The sequence below is a fragment of the Maniola hyperantus genome, chromosome 23 (assembly GCF_902806685.2).
Source record: "Maniola hyperantus chromosome 23, iAphHyp1.2, whole genome shotgun sequence".
Lineage (NCBI taxonomy): Eukaryota > Metazoa > Arthropoda > Insecta > Lepidoptera > Nymphalidae > Maniola > Maniola hyperantus.
The window spans coordinates 6403260-6423984 of record NC_048558.1 but is presented as its reverse complement, the minus strand read 5'-3'; the positions used below and the strand labels follow the sequence as shown (position 1 = coordinate 6423984).

The 20725-nt window shown below is 37.0% G+C and overlaps 1 protein-coding gene across 9 annotated transcripts in view; it reads right to left on the bottom strand.

The window, feature by feature from the left end:
- LOC117993089 (zinc finger protein castor homolog 1-like) overlaps nt 1–20725 on the bottom strand; it is a 181319-nt gene that overhangs the window by 7073 nt on the left and 153521 nt on the right. For all 9 annotated transcript variants that reach the window (XM_069506463.1, XM_069506460.1, XM_069506464.1 and 6 more), the window contains 11 exons: nt 8521–8605; nt 7594–7720; nt 6540–6680; nt 5966–6167; nt 4227–4449; nt 3515–3647; nt 2724–2866; nt 1904–2054; nt 1254–1658; nt 732–833; nt 128–641 (listed from right to left, as the gene is read on the bottom strand). In XM_069506463.1, the coding sequence (XP_069362564.1) occupies nt 128–641; nt 732–833; nt 1254–1658; nt 1904–2054; nt 2724–2866; nt 3515–3647; nt 4227–4449; nt 5966–6167; nt 6540–6680; nt 7594–7720; nt 8521–8605 (2226 nt within the window). The remainder of the gene's footprint in view (nt 1–127; nt 642–731; nt 834–1253; nt 1659–1903; nt 2055–2723; nt 2867–3514; nt 3648–4226; nt 4450–5965; nt 6168–6539; nt 6681–7593; nt 7721–8520; nt 8606–20725) is intronic.

Genomic DNA, 20725 nt, shown 5'->3' with positions numbered 1-20725 from the left:
GTGTTAATTTTTTTGATATAATAGGACAAATATTAACCATTTAAGACCAACTTAAAAAAATTGTCAAGTAGCCTATTATTAAATTTACAGTTATCTAATACGATTTATAGTTTAGAATAACGCTTACCCGAAACATTGTCTTGTTCTCTATCAAACTCGTTTTTAATCGAGAAATTAGTTGGACCATAATCCATTTGGTCTTTCATAGACGCAATACTATCAGCCGAAGCCCTTTCTTTTATTGAATAATCTTTGGCTTCATCATAAGATTTATCTGGCTCCTCACTCTTTATAATCGGAGTTCCTCTACCATGCTTATGAGTAGCCAATGCCGAATATTGGGTCAAAATTGCTGGACAATTATTTCCCTGCGCACAATGGAAATGTGATCTCAACTGGTTTTTGAAGCAACTCTTTCCTCCACATTGGTCGAAAGAGGCAAAGTAGTCAAAACCGTCCAATAGTGGACTGACTGCATGGGATTCTCTCATGTGTGTTTCCATTGTAATATGGGCCTCGCTTGCAAAGCTACAATTGAAACAATGGAGATGGATCCTCGTTGATCGTAATTGGCAGTTCGAGTAGTATTGACTGCATGTTTCCGAAACGGTAAAAACTTCGAAATGTTGGAATCTGATACGCTGTAAATAAAGGTATACTAAGTTAAAGAGATTCGTAAGATGTAAAGTCAAAATAAAAATATTTTTTTGAAGTAGGTAGTAAGCACTTACAGGAAATTCCTCTACAGTTGTTATTACTGGTGATTGTATGATTGGAGGTAGTTGATTGCTTTTTGGAAGTTTGAATGAAGTGAATATGGCTTGTGGTGTTATCTGAAACAAAAATGTATTTTTTTTTGTATTGAAATAAATAGTTTTTCTTAAAAAAATATATATAAATATTATTGAAATTAAAAGAATGGTAAGGAATGAAGATTTGGACGGCAATCAAAATAAATAATCTAAAATGGAAAAATCATGATGACTTAATTCATTATTCCATTTTAGTAAAATTATTATATTATCCCTAGGTCCAAAAAAATTGAACTAATTATAGAAAAGCTATTTAAAACAAAAGTCATGTTCTATGAAGTTGTCAAAATTAATATGAAACTGAATATTAAGTTGTAAGAAAAAACAAGTTGTAGCCAGCAAAAATGTTTGTTCTGAAATACCCGTCTAGTACGTGGTATTACAAAAGAGGTCGTTGCTCAAGAACTACATAATCACAATATTATCAAAGTGCAAACTTACATTATCAGTCCAAACTTCTACAACTCGGTTCTTAGGAGGTCTTCCCCTCTTCCTGCTAAACATTTCATCCAAGGAACTGGACGGATTTACATGCTGTGGCACTATACCAGGGTTCGGACCAAGGCTTAGCTGAGCTTGCAAGTTTGGAGCCAACTGAGAAGATAGACTTGGGGCCATTTGGGCCAAGTGTGCCAAATTTGTTGGAAGATTTGGCAATGTTGGTACTTGACCGAGTTGCGCTGCCATGTTTGGGTGTAGTTGTGCCGATAATTGAGGAGTAAAGTTTGGGGCAAATCTGGCCGCTAAGTTTGGAGACATTGGGCTCAAAATAGCGTGCTGACGGTGGTGTTCCAGACGTCTAAATGGATGCTCTTCTGAGCATAGTATTACTGCTCCACAATTTTCCTGGAAATGGAAATACAAACATGTACCTACTTACTTATACTTTGTGAATTTTATGAAAGGATCTAGGAGCTCATCGCACAAAGAATTACTGTTCTATGATTATCGGAAAAGGGTCACGAATCTCATCATTAGAGACGCAAAGAGGTCGTTAACTTTATAAAGATTTATAGAAAGAGTCTACGGTATTAGCCCTTTTAAACCATCTAAAAAGGGGGAGGTTCTCAATTTGGTGCGTTATTACTCACCCAAGTACAATGGTAATGGGTAATATCCCTGATGTGCTGGCAGGCGGAGTTACTGCAGGGATTGTTCCTCGCGTACGTGATGAAGTATGCCTCAGTCACTTGGTTCTGTTGTTCGTGCTCCATCACATGCTTCACCATCGTGTTGTGGCAACTGTAATAAAGTACATTTTGTTAACTTTTTGTATTTGCTATCCTGCTGCGCGATTGCGGGAGAATGACAGCTACACTGTCACGATCGCAATCATCTCTGATTGGTTAACGCTCGCTCACTATTGGCTACAATGCATTGTTGCAACAAGAATCGCACAAATTCAGCCAATCAGAACAATTGAGATTGTAATAATGATTGATGCAGGTTTTAGACAATCGCCCTACAGGTTTGCAAAAAGTTTTATATTTGGCATCAAAGGTAGAAATGTCGTCTTAGATCAGTGATAAAATAAAAATAATTGTATGTAACGTTTACGCGTAGTCGAAGTGATACTAAACGCGCGCAGCATCTCATTTTGAAAATGAGCCAGCTAAAAGATTTCATATCATATCATGATGAATAATTGGTAAGAAAAAATAGAGCATTTAATCTATGGTAAACTTCAACCATAGATAGTTCCTTCCGACGGTTATTTCCGTCGGAAGAAAGATCTTAGTTACACTCAAGTAGTACCTGAAGAAGTTTTATTTGAAAAATTCTTAACACTCAACGGTTTTCAAAATCCTAGTAAACATATGCCTATGATGATGCATGATTTCAAAGAATTTATCATCAGTTTAGTAATTACTTATGATATTAAATTAGGAAGCGATAGTATTAATAACTTACCTATGAGCTAACTTGCACCCCTCAGCCAAGCAGTGGTAGTGCTTGTTGCAAGCGCTGCATTTGTTGCACTTGTCTTCAGGGTCCTTACCACCATTGAAGGTTTCTATGTACTTGCGTGATACCTCGTCTATTAGGGACTGGTTCTGAAATTTGGAAAATGTTTTATGTCCAGGAGCATTGAAGGAGTAGCTATGACAAATGGGCTACATTTTTAAGAATTTATATACGCGATTATGTGGTTGATGTTTCTGACCGCTTTTATTTTTAAATGCTGGGATTTTTATAAGCCAGTTACAAGCCGTTTACAACCTAGTTTACGATTAGGCACAGTCATTCAAATTACAAAAATAATCTGTGCTTTCACAGATTATTTTTGTAATTTGAATGACTGTGCCATTAGCCATCATAACATATTCAATCAATCCGCCTGTTTGCGTCCACTGCTGGACAAAGGCCTTCCCAAGAGAGCGCCACCACACACGATCCTCTGCCTTCCTCATCCACCCACTTCCCGCTACCTCCTTAAGGTCGTCAGTCCAGCGGGTTGGAGGTCGTCCCACACTGCGCTTGTCGATACGCGGTCTCCACTCAAGAACACGTCTGCCCCAGCACTAAAATTTTGGCAAAAACAAACAATATGGTCGTGTGCGAAGTCTGCTTATCCGTTTGGCCAGCGTAATGGAATATCTTAAGCCCTTCTCATTTAGAGAGGAGACCAAAAATGGGCTGGCAGGTTGAGATGATGGTGATGATGGATGACTAACAATTAAAACAAAAATCTTTATACATACAAATGGTTGAGAATAATCATCCATCATAGAGCTGGACATATCGTCGTCCCCATGCATGGTGCTGCCGGGAGAGTACATGCTGAGGTCTGCGCCCTGCTGCATCAGTGCACTTTGGATTACTGATGGTGGTAATCTGTGGATAGACATATAAATTAGTAGAAGCAGAATCCAAATGTGGGCATGATTTTTAGATAAGGCTAAATCCTTACTGATTGATTCGATCTAAATGACGAATGACGTATATTCGAGGAATAAATTGGGCGTTCTGACAGTTTTATATGGAAAATACTGGTAAAATATGAAATTTACGTTCAAACAGGACTTATTTTATGTTGGTGAAATCGGCCCTGAGTCGTTAAAAATCATTAAAACACATAGAGCGGAGCGAGACCAATAATTAATCTATGCCCAAACTCTTATTTTTAACCGAAAGAAAAGAGCTAAATTAAATTACATTCTTATTTCTAACTAGCTTATCCACGTGACTTCGTCCGCGTGGACTACACAAATTTAAAACCCCTATTTCACTCCCTTAGGGGTTGAATTTTCAAAAATCCTTTCTTAGCGGTTGCCTACGTCTCGATAGCTATCTGCATGCCAAATTTCAGCTTGATCCGTACAGTAGTTTGAGCTGTGCGTTGATAGATCAGTCACTCACATTTTCTTTTTATATATTTAGATAACAAAAAAGAAGATATAAAAGAAATTTTACCCAAAACTCATCTCCTGTTCCTTCCTCTCATGCTTTCTCTTGTGAGTGAAGATCTGACTGCTGGAATGCAACACGTAGTTGCAATGAGGTCTGATGCAGTGGATGTGGTTGCAGGTGCGACTGAAGCGGCAGTCGCGGTAAGGGCAGGCCTCGTTCTTCATGTACTTCTTGAAACCGTCTTTGGAGAGGGCTTCATCCTTGATGTGGTAGGTTTTGTGTTTTTCTGAAAAGAAAAGCGTTTTAAAGAAGAAAGATAGGAAGAGGATTATAACGAAAAAGAAAAGGAATAACATGAAACAAGATTAGTTTAAAATTCTTCATTTGGGTTCATAAATGAGGGTTCAATATTATGTATTGAAAGCAAGTCAATCGGATGTTTAAAATAAATTAAAATGAACTTTATTCGTCAGATTATTTCGAACTTACTACGTAAATACGTCATTCAGAGTATTTCAATTAACTACATTCCTGTTATTTTGCTCGTGCAATTTTCCTGAGTTCTTCGAAATCATAAAATTTAAATGATCAATTGCTTAAATTGCTTACTCCCAAGTGAATACACTTGTATACCAGATCTTATTAGAATTCTTATGCATCGTCATCCTCAGTCAGCTGATTGTTATACAATTGAGAATAGTCTTACAGCCGTACTCAGAGTCGCTTAGTCGTTACTTAAGTTTAGTTAAAACGAGACAGATGCTATACCTCTCACATAAATATGTCTCGTTTTAACTCAATCTTAATTTTTCTTAATTAATTTCATTTTTATACGAATTCGGTAATAGATCTGTTCCAACTGTTTTTCAAATATTATTTTTCTAATTAACGGCTTAATTCCAACCTAAATATTTGCACACTGTCGGTGACAGTCGATTGTGTAAGGGACTGTTGTGTTATTGTTAACTTGTTATGCCCACAATTTTGCAAATAAAATATTTATTTATATATATTTAGATATAAGCTTAGAAGCTTCTTGATGAAAATGCTCTAGCATTTTCATCAAGAAGCTGTCGCTGTCGCTGTACGTAGTCGATATTCCACGGACACGTACGAAGTTAATTGCCTCCTCGTTTCTATTTTGAATCGCGAGGATATGGAACGCTATGCCTTCAGTTTTCTCCTCCACTTTTAATATTTTACTTTCAAGTCAAGAGCGAATAGGCATCTTCTAGGCAAGCGCGCTCCTCTTAGGCTGCATTATCACTTACCAGAAGGTCTGATTGCAGCCAAGCACTAGTCATCATCATCATCATCATCATCAACCAATAGACGTCCACTGCTGGACATAGGTCTCTTGTAGGGACTTCCACACGCCACGGTCTTGCGCCGCCTGGATCCAGCGGCTCCCTGCGACTCCTCTGATGTCGTCCGTCCACCTAGTGTGGGGTCTTCCAACGCTGCGTCTTCCGGTGCGAGGTCGCCATTCTAGCACCTTGGGACCCCAACGTCTATCGGTTGTACGAACTATGTGCCCTGCCCATTGCCACTTCAGCTTCGCAACCCGTTGAGCTATGTCGGTTACTCTAGTTCTGCTACGGATCTCCTCATTTCTGATTTGATCACGTAGAGAAACTCCAAGCATAGCTCTCTCCATCGCCCGCTGAGTGACTCTGAGCTTTCTTATGAGGCCCATAGTTAGCGACCATGTCTCGGATCCATATGTCATCACTGGCAACACGCACTGTTCGAAGACTTTGGTCTTCAAGCACTAGTGTATAAAGAAAAACATTTCAACTTACCCATATCAGCTTTGTTCTTAAACGTATATGTACAGCCAAGTCTTCTACAATGGAAGTGGGTGGTTCTTTGGCCAGCGAAGATGCAGTGTGGCGCTGAGCAGTTCTCAGTCGCTCTAAACCTTTGGAAGCCTTCCTGAAGAATCGCTGAATCCTTGCGATGGTAGTTTGCGTGCATTTGGACGTCTGATGTGGATATGTATACCTAAAAATTTGGCAAATAATTGAAATTATTATAAGTAACTAGCTTATGCTCGCGACTTCGTCCGCGTGAACCACACAAACAAACCCCTATTTTACCCCCTTAGGGGTTGAATTTTCAAAAATCCTTTCTTAACGGATGTCTACGTCATAATAGCTATCTGCATGCCAAATTTCAGGCCGATCCATCCAGTAGTTTGAGCTGTGCGTTAATAGTTCAGTCAGTCAGTCATCTTTTCTTGCTCATCATTCATCTTTTGTCTCTCTACAAAGTACAAAGCCCAAATCTCATTCTAAAGGTCGATATACAATATTTCTTGCCGGCTACTGTTCTTGTTCTGCGACCACTGTAACGTTTTAACAGGATTTTATTTACCTTATCACAGCCATCTTGAATGCAATGGTAGTGGGTTTGACTCCGGTTGTGGGGACAGTCAGTAAAGCGCTCTGAACAGTCGTCCAGCGGGGAGTATCGCATGAAACCGTGCGCTAAGGATTCGTCGCGTTTCTTGTGCCACTGAAATGTGAAATGATGGAGATTAACTATCAGTACCCTTATGCCCCTATTATAAATGCGAAAGTGTGTTTGTTTGTTGGTCTGTTGGTTTGTCCTTCATTCCCGTCGCAACAGAGCAACGGATCGACGTGATTTTTTGAATGGCTATAGTTTAAGAGGGCCATAGGCTACTTTTTATCCCGGAAAATCAATGAGTTCCCACGGGATAAACCTAAAAAACCTAATTCCACGCGAACGAAGTCACGGGCATCAGCTAGTTATTGTATAATAATACCCAGCGTGTGCTACGACGCTAAAAACCCCTAAAATCATCTTCGCATTATTGCCTTTCCAATGAAACCGGTTTGTGGCACATCGATTAGATGGTTTCAAAGTCTATAACGGCCATAGGTAAAAGCCTCATCTGATGACAGAAGGGTCATTTATTTCGCAAAGGATCAGCCTGGCTGTCTAATACAAAAATCCAGCTAGTAGTCTTGGCACTAACAGATTAACTTTATGAACTTTATGTAAACTTTATGTCACTTAATGTGAAAATTCTACTACCTAATTCTCTTAGCCTACCTCTGAGAACATTATGGAGAACTCTCAGGAATTCAGCTTTCCTTACAATATTTTCCTTCACCTTTAAAGCAAATGATATTTAATTTGCTTAAAACGCTCATAGCTCCGAAAAGTTCAAAGTGCGAACCAGGGAGCGAACCCCGGACCCCCGAATAGGAGGCCAACGTCTTTACTACTAGGCTGCTGCAGTGCGACAAGGCTCTCTTGGCACTTGAATGACATTGACAGGGGGGCGCTGACAAGAACAAAGGGGACACTTGACCGCAACGTCAGTTCTGATTTCCGCCACGCGTCAAGATAGCCTTGTCTGACTGTACATTTACAGAGAACAAAATTAAAAGAGTATTACCTTAAAGTGTCTGATCATTTCTTCTTTCTTGCAGAAGACCCTTGCAGTGCAGTCCATGCAATGGAAGTGCTCCCGGTAGCCCAGGTCTTTGCAATATGAGGAACCACATTCTAGAGTTGAGCTGTACCTGAAATCATCAGAAAAGATCCGAAATTAAGAAAAATGAGATGAAAATGATAAATATTTATACGCAAAAGGACTGCAAATGATGGTGGTGATGATGATGATGATGATGAAGTATAAAATGAGAACCTCGTTGCAAGTACGGAACACTAGAAATAGAAAGCAATCCGTTAAAAATAATACCTAAGCACTTTAGACGCACTCGTAAGTAGGCGTGCCTGATCTATTCAATTTAATTATTCTATAGAAACTGTAATAATAATAGTAGGATTATGTAAATGTTCTAAAAGCATTTTAGGGTTCCGTAGTAAACAAGGAACCCTTATAGTTTCGCCATGTCCGTGTGTCTGTCCGTCCGTCCGTCCGTCCTCGGTTAATCTCAGAGACTATTAGTGCTAGAAATCTGTAATTTGGTATAAATATTAATCACGGCGACAAAGTGGTGAAATAAAATTGTGTTTTTTTTTTATGGTAGCTCCCCTACATGTAAAGTAGGGATAATTTTTTCTCGTCTACCCCATCTACATCATTTTTCGATTTCTAGATCCATTTGTAAAATATACCTACCTAATGTTTTAAAGTGCTAATTTTTATTAGAGTCAAGTGTGCCCCCTCCCCTTTATCAGCCAAATGGTAGTATATAGGAACGTGAATAAATTCACAGTAGTAGTATATATAATTTTAAAGGAAAACTATCATGGCTAAGTTATGACTACGGAACCCTACACTGCGCGTGGCCCGCCAGGCACTTGGCCGATTTTTTAATACTATTAAAGGAGATTATCTCTGACACTAAATCTTTACCTTTTGACGTATCTGGAGTAATCCACGGTCGTTTGCACGGAGTTCTTGCGGGCTTGGTCCAAATGGTTCAAGGCGGACAGCAGACCTGAACAAAAAAATAATCGGCTGTTAGAAATAATATGATAAGGTCTAAAAAATAATAATCGGCTGTTAGAAAAAGATAAGGTCTAAAACTACGAGTAAAAGCTGACTAAACCAGCTCATAGCTTAGTTGACGAAAACAGTTAGCATCCGTGCTAAGCCGGGGTGGGTCACTACTTTATCAATAAGTAGTTAAACAATTATTAGGAAATCAATGATCTGCAAACTTACATCACTTATAAATAAATAACCCTCTCATGAAGTAAAGAAAGACTGTAACAAAAATACATATTATGCTAATACCCGATACAACAATAAGCAACGATACGTTCAACCATTCCTTTTCCTCAAAACTTATTCTTTTGTTTGGAACAGCCAAATCACCTCGATGCATCATACTCAAAACGAACAATGTACTGTTTTCATCGTGTAGGAAATATTTAATAACTTCCAAGTTCCAAGTCACTATCATTCAAAACACGCCTAACGCAGACAACCGATAATAATAATCGACAAAATTCGGCGACAATTGAACACTTTACTATTACAATTACTCGTTCTGACGAAATTCGGTAAATACAGAACACAATGGCATAGCATTTACTTCCTTCATTTATTTCATCACTGCTTAAACACATTACAGTCACATATTATTTCATAACTAGCTTATGCTCGCGACTTCATCCGCGTGGACTACACAAATTTCAAACCCCTATTTCCCCCCTTAGGGTTTGAATTTTTAAAAATCCTTTCTTAGCGGATACCTACCTCATAATAGCTGTCTGCTTGCCAAATTTCAGCCCGATCCGTTTAGTAGTTTGAGCTGTGCGTTGATAGATCAGTCAGTTAGTCAGTAAGTCAGTAAGCCAGTCAATCGGTCAGTCAGTCAGTCAGTCAATCAGTCACCTTTTCCTTTTATATATTTAGATTAGTCATTCTGACGAAATTCGGTGAAAACAGAATTAACTGACATAGCATTTACTTCCTTATTTTTACTAATCAAAAATTACACAATATTAATTTATCACTGCTTAAACACATTAGAGTCACATATTATTTCATAATAAACCATTTCTTTAGGCTGTGTGTAAATTTTTATTTTTTTATATTTTTAATTTTAATTTATATTTTTTACAAATGCCTAACTACATTAAAGTGCTCCTTTAACTAATATCAATGTAAGTATGACCAGCAACTTTCTTACAGAATTAAAGGATCATTAATTAGGATTTCTTATAGAAGGATTTTTGAAGGATCCACCATATTCTGTATAAGTAAAGTTCAATGCATACACGCTAATACAAACCTCTTATTTGAGACAACATAAAATCTGGCCTTTGATTTTTTTGATTTGATTTAATTTTTACCTCGATGCCTCAAATCTAAATCGGTTGTCTGCGTTAACTCATAGTTTCGGAGCGGCGTACATTTTTAGTTCAAAAGGAACTTAAACTAGCCCATAGAACGGGCCCCTCCCAACATCGAGTTTTGGAGTATCAAATAAATTATTATGGTAATTAATCAATGTTTTCTCCAAGTCACTCTGGGCTATGCCATTGTGAGTGATCGTTGACTCCTCTACATACATTATTACATCACAGATCTGTTTTTATAAATCAACTTTTATGAAACCGGGTGGCCAGGGAGATATCATACTTATTATTATCAGAGGGTGCAATGTTCAGCAAATTTGCTTAAATCTCAACCAGCCTAAACAATTTATATTAAATAAAAAATTGTAGGCCATCATATATTTATAAAAGATAATACGTACTCGTATGTAAGAATTTGTTGTGTTCTTATAAATCAGTAAATTAGCGTTAGACTCGGTTTTACTCTGTCTGTCAATAATATGTATAGCTATCTTTATACTTTTTGACGATTCAAAAGTACATGTAAAAGTTTAATTGAATAAAAATTATTTTTATTTATTTAGTATGTAATACTATGCATTACATACTAAATGCATTTATTTAATAGTATGCAACCCAAGGACGCAATGTATACATATTATGTCAATATACAACAATTATTGTAAAAGAGAACTATGAATGAATGAATGAATGAATGAAATATGATTTATTGTACACCAAAAGATGAGTGCAAATATGCAAAATATAAATTTAAAAATGAAATAAAAAATTAAAGGGGTTTAGTTTACTTTTTAGACTGAAATGTGAGCGTACTTTGTCTTTGCTCATACTTAATTTTCTCTCTCTTGTTTTAGCTACAAGTACCTAAAGTCTGAGTAAAGTCAAAGTACTATATAAATATTAGCTTACTAACTGGAAATGCTTATATTATGTATGATGCGCTTTTTAAAAGTATGAAGTTGACTCCTCTAGTAAAAATACACCTCTAAGTACGGCCGATTTTATCAGTTAATAAAAAATCTGTATCTATTAGTAGTGATACTTTATTACTTTATCGTTCGTTTTGAACTATATCGCCCGAGTTGTTTCCACATAGTCATTGCGAAACAAATTAATACATTCGGAAGGCTTCTAGAAATACGTATTGTTGGAAGTTTTTACAATTCCTTTTAGTATTACGATTGGAGTTTGGTATTTCTCAATCGTCGGAGGAATTAAAACAATAATAATTATTATGATCTTATCGAGATAATATTAATAGCAATTTGGCAACGTGTGAGTGTATAATACCTATGGAGTTAAAAACTGCGTTCGAGCTATATATATAGTATGTAGCTTGGAATTACCTAGCTACTTCAAAAATATTGTCGAGTTTGTCTGGTGGAAGGCTACGGCCGTGGCAATTTATTTTAAAATTCAGATACAAGTCAGCCCTTGACTGCAATCTCACCTGGTGGTAAGTGACGATACAGTCTAAGATGAAAGCGGGCTAACCTGGAAGAGGTATATAGCTGTTTTAATAAACCCATACCCCCGAGTAGAAAACACGGCATCGTACCGGAACGCTAAATCGTTTGGCGGCACGGCTTCCATCCTACCGCCAAGCAATTTAACGTTCCGGTTCGATGCCGTGTAGAAACCGATAAGGGTTTAATAAAAACTGCCATACCCCTCACAAGTTAGATTGAACTTATCTTACCAGCTGGTGCGATCGCAGTCAAGGTATAATTTGTATCTGAATTTAAAAAAGTCTACAGTAGGTAGATAGTTTCTTTACCAACCGTTGTCGCCGTCAAAACTGCTTGACAGACCAGATGGTACACATTTCGCCTATTTTTATTGCTGTGAATATTATAATGCAAAACTCTAAACTCAAAATTCAGAACGAGGGCTGTTGGATTGACGCCTAGACAGCATTGAAATCCTGTGTTAATACTTACTTCACTTACTGACGTAACTAAGTTAGCATTGAATGCGAGGCACAGCATTGTGTGTTCAAAAAATAGTACCAACCTATAGAAACTAGAGAATTTGAATTACCCGTTTTACAACAATTGAACCATGTCGCAACACTACCTCCTTCGTTTTTTAACAAAATACATTAGTATAAGTATGCATACGTTTCGACAACGTCAATAGATTTCGAAGGAATAACCTCAAAGTAAACGCTCACCACAACAGTCCACGAATGTCACAAAATACTTAATACCGAAAGCTCGCGAACTAGACTACGAAAATACCGCGAACAGATTTTTTTAGAGGGACACGTTTTTCGAGTACAGTTCATACACGAATCGCAGTCAAAATGACCGCGATTTTAGAGCATGCATTTTCAGTTCCTGATTTTCATTTCACGACGCTTCCACTTGAGACCAATGATTGTTGATATAAAGACGATCTTAATCCTAAATACAAGAAAGATTTTTACTTTGACGACATCGCGTTTTGATACTCGAAATCTACCACCGTTCTCGAGATCCGCACACTGGTGCTAAGCCTATATAACAGTTTTGTAAGACGAATTAATACCTATACTTATGTAGATTAGCGTGCACAACACAATGGACGTTAACATACGGGCTGATAATTTGTCGTGTTACATAAGACGCGTGGATATTCGACGTAATAATAGATGAGGGACTAGAGAGCAGGTTATTATAAATGAGGGAGAGAGATCTCTTGTTCTTAAGTTTCGAGCGTTACGAACCAGTTTCCATTATGACGTTCCGACAGTTACTTTTCAGCTGATTGTACAAATCGCGTCGCACACGCCAAATGCAAAGAACTCTTAATAACTATAATATTTTGATTTTTGAACCTTATGTGTAGGTACAGTACAGGTACGCGGCAGAAAGTAGGTAATGTGCATCGGCCATTAGAATGACATTTCGGCTTTCTACAGCGCTATCTCTGTCACTCAACCTTTATGACGTTTTGTCGGTCTCAAAGACAGAGACAATATGCTCTACAATTTTTTTTGTCTCCTGCTAAAGGTCCATGTACCTACATTACTTTCTGCCGCGTTCTGTAACTTATTTCGCTCTATATATGCGATAAGTTAACAAAATTCTTGTAATTTTTCAGGTAGGTAGGAACTTGTTCGATTAATTTTTGCGTATCTAGGTATAGCTCCATATCGCTTCCAAGTTAACCCGCTATCTTACCAGATCATCACTATAACCTCATCATCATTTACCACTCGATGAGAGATTAAAAAAGAAAACCATCCTTGCAGACCGTTCTTTATAAAAGTTTTGTTTGCTCAGAAGTTTCCATTTAACCTTCAACTTACTAATATGTTGAAGGTCAAATGGAAACTTCTGTGAATTTGTTTACAGAAAATTGTTAGCAACATTTCCGTCTATTTAGACGGTCCGGAAGCAAAGTCGGAGCCGTGTAATGGGAACACGGTCGTAATAGCTCACGATTTTGTAAAAGTGATTGTGCGAAACGATACAGAAATATACCTAAACCGTATTGTTACGTCGATATGTGTGTGAAGTGTATTTATTGCCTTTAGTTCGTGGATTCGATTAGAATGATATGGAGTATATTATGAGTTTTTTGGAACAATGGCGTCTTTGTTTTCGGACCTCCATCCGTGTGGACTGTATAGAGTTGATGTATGAGTATTAATTACATTTCCGCTCGGTGATGTATGACCTCCATTAGATGAAAGGTCCTGTATCAGTTAATTCCGTCAATCATGATAGATGAATTGATGAATGATTGATGTAGCAGAGAACTAACCAGATATTCTCATCATCATCATGACCCATCGCCGGCTCGCTACTGAGCACGGTTTTTCTTTCAGAGTGAATAGGGTTTTGCCATAGTCTACCACGCTGCACTGGTCAAGTGCAGAATGGCAGACTTCACATATTTTTGAGAACATTATGGAGAATTCTCAGGCTTGCAGGTTTCCTCACGATGTTTTCCTTCACCGTTAGATAAAGCAATTAGTGATGTTTTACTGTTTTAAATGCTATGTGCATTTTAAACAGCGTGTCTCCGTAAATCCGTGAAAATACGGATATAAAAATATCTACGACATAGTATGTCTTAAGCTACTATACAAAACAAAAAGTAACGTATTTTCACGAACCCGGATCGGATGAGTGCGTAACCGCCGTAACGCTCATATCAAGTAAACTTGAAAGACACTGGACGCGTAAACGCATTTCCCAACGTTAAAAAAGAGTGCCTATTTTACTCCGTTGTGATGATATTGAAATGAAAACCTATAAATTATCATCATCATCATCATCATCATCCAATAGACGTCCACTGCTGGACATAGGTCTCTTGTAGGGACTTCCACACGCCACGATCTTGCGCCGCCAGAGGCTCCCTGCGACTCGTCTGATGTCGTCCGTCCACCTAGTGGGGGGTCTTCCAACGCTGCGTCTTCCGGTGCGAGGTCGCCATTCCAGCACCTTGGGGCCCCAACGTCCATCAGTTGTGCGAACTATGTGCCCTGCCCATTGCCACTTCAGCTTCGCAACCCGTTGAGCTATGTCGGTTACTCTAGTTCCCTACCTATAATGAACGCCTATAATGAGAGTAAAACATTAAAAAGCGAAAAGTTTCAAGGGAAAGATGAAAAGGAACGGAAAGTTTCCAGTGCGTTACCCCCACCTATGTAGCAGATACGGGCGTACCTAGATGCAAAATTACCTACACACCTATAACCACGACCGCCTCTCTTTGTTTATGAGGCACGCCCCCCTCTAACTTACTCTTTAGTTTTAAAATTATTCGTTCTTATAGTTTATCATGGTTTTATATAAGTCTACAATCCATACCAGCTATACCTATCTATCCGTATTAATATCACAACAAATACCTATTATACATGTGAAATTGTCTGTCTGTCTGTTAAGTAACTACCTATATCTTCAAGGACCGGACCACACGTTGAATCAATCTTCACGAAATTCGGCACAGAGTTCGCCTAGAGACAGACATATAATACTTTTTTCCGGGAAATCAAAGAGTTCCCACAGGACAAAAGATTTAAGACATTTGAGCAACCAGATTCAAACAAGTGTTTTTAACATGTTTATATCAGTAATAGTTTTAAACATTTGTTTAAACAAAAATGCTTTTTGTCCAATCCTGGCAGCAACTAAGCAACGGATCCACGTGATATAAATAAAAAAGTATATAATTAGGTAAAGGACCTATGGGCTACAGTCGTAGCGAAACCAATTATTAATCTATGGGGTTACTATTATAACCTCGAAACATCTATACGAACGAGATAGATAACCGACCCCCTATTCCTAATTGTGTAAGAATAACCATTTCATGGCTATCGCAATCGTCAAGAATTCTGCCCTTTGATTGGCTGTGAAAAAATGTAAACAGCGAATCAACCAATCAAAGGGCAGAATTTCTTGACGATTGCGATAGCCATGAAATGGTTATTCTTACATAATTGGGGGGCGAGACTACTTACATCGATGTTATTCGACCATAGTTCAAAAATATGCAACAAATATAACACAAATGACGGATATTATATGTCAAATAAAAAAAAACAACCGTAAGGTTGGAATCCCACTGAAATATTAAAAATCAAATCAACCCATATTGAGTTAAAACCATAAAAACATCAAGAACTTAAAACAAAAATCCCAGACGAAAATATCATAAACGAAATTCATCAAGCGTTAAAAAATTCCGGCAACTTTAAGACTTATCGCAGACAACCGACCGACATCGGTTCGACAAAAATCGGCGAAATGACAACTTGAGACATTTACTAATTCAACCAAGACCTTACAGCGAAATTGAAGGAAATGGACCCAATTTTTCTGACCCGACATGATTATAGTTGAAGAAGTTAAGAAAGATGACAAATATTTAACGGCAGCGTCGCTCGAAGTCTTTACGTTTAAGACCCACTCTGTTAGTAGCTACGCCGGGTTTTTATAGTCAATCTATCTGTAATCTGTGCATAGGTTACTTATCTATACTAATATTATAAATGCGAAAGTGTGTCTGTCTTTCTGTCTGCTAGCCTTTCACGGCCTATCCGTTAAACCGATTTTGACGAAATTTGACACAGAGATAGCTAACATAGGCTACTTTTTATCCCGGAAAATCAAAGAGTTCCCATTTAAAAAAAATCTAAAGCCACGCGAACGAAGTCGCGGGCATCATCGATTATATAATTATTTATATTAGTGCTAATCACAGGCGTTTATATACTCGGTGGTGCTAATCCTATTCACATAATAAACCTTAAATTTAATAAACCTACTCACGATTATATGTTACATACTTACGTGATTCTTCGCGTTATATACCTACTGTAGATTATTTCTTTAAGTAATTAAGTAGTTAATAGGTACCTTCGTTGCAGCTAGGCACCGAGGACAAACCTCTGTGGTTTTTTCAGTGTTTTTAGTTTAAGCTTTTATTTGTATGTATTTTGATTTGATAATAAATTTAAAAAAAAAATCTAATAGATAATAATATAGCAAAGTTATTATTTGTCAACAAAAAATATTCAATTTTCAACAAATTATAACGTTGTTAAGTAACTTGTCGACATATTACAGATAAACTTAAAATTATTTAGACCGATAAAATTGGACACCACTCTCACTCTCACTATCTCAAAATCAAAATCAAAAACCAAATAATTTATTCAAAATAGTTAATAAATTACACTTTCTGATTGTCAGTTGTTGGATTTGTAAGATAGTGGTGATAATTTTTACGCAAACTTAAAACTAAAGCTACGAGGGTTATCAAATGTTGTATAAACATCAGTCTCAGATAAAAAGCGACTGTCTGCGTTACCGCTAAACCAATTCCGACTTTACGAACATCTAATTTTCTCAAATGTAAATTCACATCATCTCATTTTGACGGCTGCCATGATACAAAATAAGATCGCTTTCAGATAAACACGTTTACCGCGCGATTCTATCGTGTTATGCAACAGCTTTTTAATTTCGAATCCATGACTCTTTTGCAATATCTATGTCTTGCTACATGCCTGGGAGTTCTTCATAATGTTCTCAAAGGTGTGTAAAGTTTGCCAAACTTAACCAGCGTGGTAGACTATGCCCAAACCCTTCTAATTTTGATAGGAGACCCGTACTTATTAGTGAGCCGGCAATGGGTTGAAATGATGATGAATTAAAACTTCTGATTTCAAACTCAAACTCAAATTATTTATTCAGAATTGTTAAAATTTTACGCTTCCTGATTGTCATAAATTTTTATTTGTAAGATGATATGATATAGTGGTGATAATTAATACGTACTTAAAACTAAAGCTATGATTGTTGTAAGAAGTTTGATAGGATTCTCATTTATCTTAGAGAATTGAGGGGGAGGTTGAATTAATTTTTTCTCTCTGCAAGAACCACCCTCGTACCTCAAGTAATATTATAAAAAAAGAATTAGTGAAATCGGTTCAGCGGTTCTCGAGATTTGCGATGAGCAAAACATTTAGTGATTGATTTTTATATAGACAAGTAGTTAGTAATAATGTCGCGCGATAAATTCACCAATCTGAAAGCGGTCTTACGGGATGGGGGAAAACAAAAAAGACAATGGTGAACGCGAGACCACATCAGATAATGTTGGACATAATAAACATTTATACTAAGGTGGTTTTTTAGGAAATTTCGTAAGATATTGTGCCGGTTCATTCAACCGAGACAATGGGGTCCTCATAATGCACAACATAATGGGTTTTTGAATTCACTCAGTGGAACCATACGTTGTGATCGAAAGTTTTTAAGGCCGTTCATACATCATAACATTGTAGACTTTGCGACAGCGACGAGTTATATATCATCATCATCATCATTACCGGCTCACTAGGGGAGAGTGTGCATGAAAGAGCCAGGCTTTGAAAGAGCCGATGTGATTTTCCATTACTTATCGATATTCTACCAAAGTTTAATTTTACTCCTTAAATGGCAACACTGGATAGCTGTCACCCACAAACATTTGACAGTTCTACGACGACAAATGGTCTCACAGGACTGTTACGAAAATTCGGAAGCCAAAAAGTAAGTTTCTTTGTGTTTCTTTCATCTTTTTTTTTCAAAAAGGGTATTGCATAAGTTGACAAAACTGATATACAGTATTGGCGTCTATATATTTGCCCTTGTTTTGCATAACTAATATCAGATCAGCGTTCTGGTATAGTGCCTTTTTTTTGAGGTTATATTTTTAAAAGCGTCGTGTTTTGAAAGAGCCAGTTATCTATGCTTTGAAAGAGCCGGCACTTTCATGACACGAAAACTGGCTCATTCAATATATCGTTTAGTTTTAATTAACCCCCGACGAAAAAAGAGGGGCGTTATAAGTTTGACGTGTGTGTCTGTGTGTCTCAGTTTGTTGTGAGCTCAGTTTGTTGTGGGCTCTTCTCAGACCTGGACGCGTTTGGAACCCTCGTAGCTTTAGTTTTAAGTTTGCGTAATAATTATCACCACTATATCTTACAAATCTAACACCATACCAGACCATCAATACGAGTAATTTATTACCTATTTTGAATAAATCATTTGACTTTGACTTTGTCTCTCTCTGTGTGTCTGTCTCTGTGTGTGTGTGTGTGTGTATATGTAACGGGTGGGCAAATGAATCGTGTGGCCACAAAGGGGTGATTAATTTCTTCTGCCAATTTTTTTTAAATTTTAAATTGTTTTTATATTGTTTTTATTTTTTAAGTTATAGAGTATACGAAAAAGGGCTCGGCTTTATGTTTTTAGACAAATTTTTATTAATTATTTTATTTTTGACTAAGACAAAGTTCAAAAGTTTTAATTGTTGATTAAGACAATGTTTAATTATTACTGAGACTGTTTAAAAATTGTGATTTTCATAGAATTACCAAAGTAAGCTTAGTATTAATCTGATTTTAAATATTTAACATAATTTTAATTGATAAAAAACCGTTTAGTACCTCAAAAGTAGGTATCGGCTCTTTCATAACACATGGTAGCTCTTTCATTGACCTGCTGCTATGAAAGAGCCGATTTCGTTTTTTTTTTAAATTATTTATATAAGAGATTATCAGCGTTGTTATCCTCTTTATTTTCATTTTATAACATTGCCAATTAAAGTGATTATAAGAAAACCTAGTTTCATTTAAAAATAATATAATAAAAGTGTGTTTTTTTTAATACTATTTAAAACTGGCTCTTTCATCCACACTCTCCCCTACAGAGCACGGGTCTCGTCTCAGAGTGAGAGGGGTTTTGGCCATAGTCTATCACACACCTTTGAGAAAATTATGGAGAACTCTCAGGCATGCAGGTTTCCTCACGATGTTTTCCTTCACCGTTAAAGCAAGTGATATTTAATTAATTAATTTTTTTTTACAAAAAATATAAAAACCGACTTCGATACACAAACACTAAAAATTGAAAAATAATTTAATTTATTAATCACATCTCTCATCACTCTTGTATACATAATATATTCGGTAATAAATTAAATTATTTTTCAATTTTTAGTGTTTGTGTATCGAAGTCGGTTTTTATTTTTTTTGTAAAAAAAATTTATTTCACAATTTTTAGTGGCCCCGTGGAATTATTCTATGACTGGTTAAAAATCTACTGTTTACTAAGCTATTACACTGATCGCGAGCAATTTACTCTTATCCGTTGAGGACTTCCAGTATCTATCTTCGAAGATGTTCATCAGATCTTCACCAAATTTAAATGGGACCAACTTTGAAGTATACCCTTTCAAACAAAAAAAGAATTTTCAAAATCGGTCCAGGCGTCTTCGAGTAATCGGGGAACATAGGTACATAAAAAAAAAAAAAAATATTCCGACGAATTGAGAACCTCCTCCTTTTTTTGAAGTCGGTTAAAAACGCACATAACTCCGAAAAGTTAGAGGTGCGTGCCCGGGATTGAACCCCCGACCTCCGATTAGAAGGCGGACGTCCTAACCACTAGGCTATCACAGCTTCAGAGTTATATATATAGCACAGAATTATATATATTTATAAGCAATACTTGTATACTTCTCTGTATAGTAATGTATGGAAAGCATTTGAATTGAGCGACCGGGACATGCGACAATGCATACAATCGCGCGACACTAACGCTGAGATCTATAGAGTGCACTTTGACTTTGCTCAGACTTAAGACACTGTGTAATCGAGACAGCATTATAGCACTGACATAAATCTGTCACGGTTTGACTGAAACTTAAATCTGAGCAAAGTCTACACTCTATCTAAATATATAAAAGGAAAAGGTGACTGTCAAAGGTGAATTAGGCAAAAATTTGGCATACAGATAGCTATTATGACGTAAGCATCCGCTAAGAAAGGATTTTTGTAAATTCAACCCCTAAGGGGGTGAAATAGGGGTTGGAAATTTGTGTAGTCCACGCGGACGAAGTCGCGAGCATAAGCTAGTAGTCTATAAATTTCTGCCTCAGTGTCACGCGTCGTAGTTGTGTAGTTAAAAATCTATCTTTAAGAGTAATTAATGTTAAGTAAATGTACAGAGAGCCTTAAGTTTGCATCTGATTCGAAGAAACGGGTGTGTCCCCAAAGTTACCAATCGATACTTTTCTAACTACGACGGCTACCGGTTCGGAAGTCTTTATTTTAATACAATGCTTCAATCAATATCAGATTGAAAGTTACAAATGATTTTGTCTGACCCGTTTGAACCTAAGTTTTGGCGTTCCGTGACGAAATTTGAGACTAACATCCTGTTGCTAGTTTAGGCTCAGTTCATCATCATCATCGTACG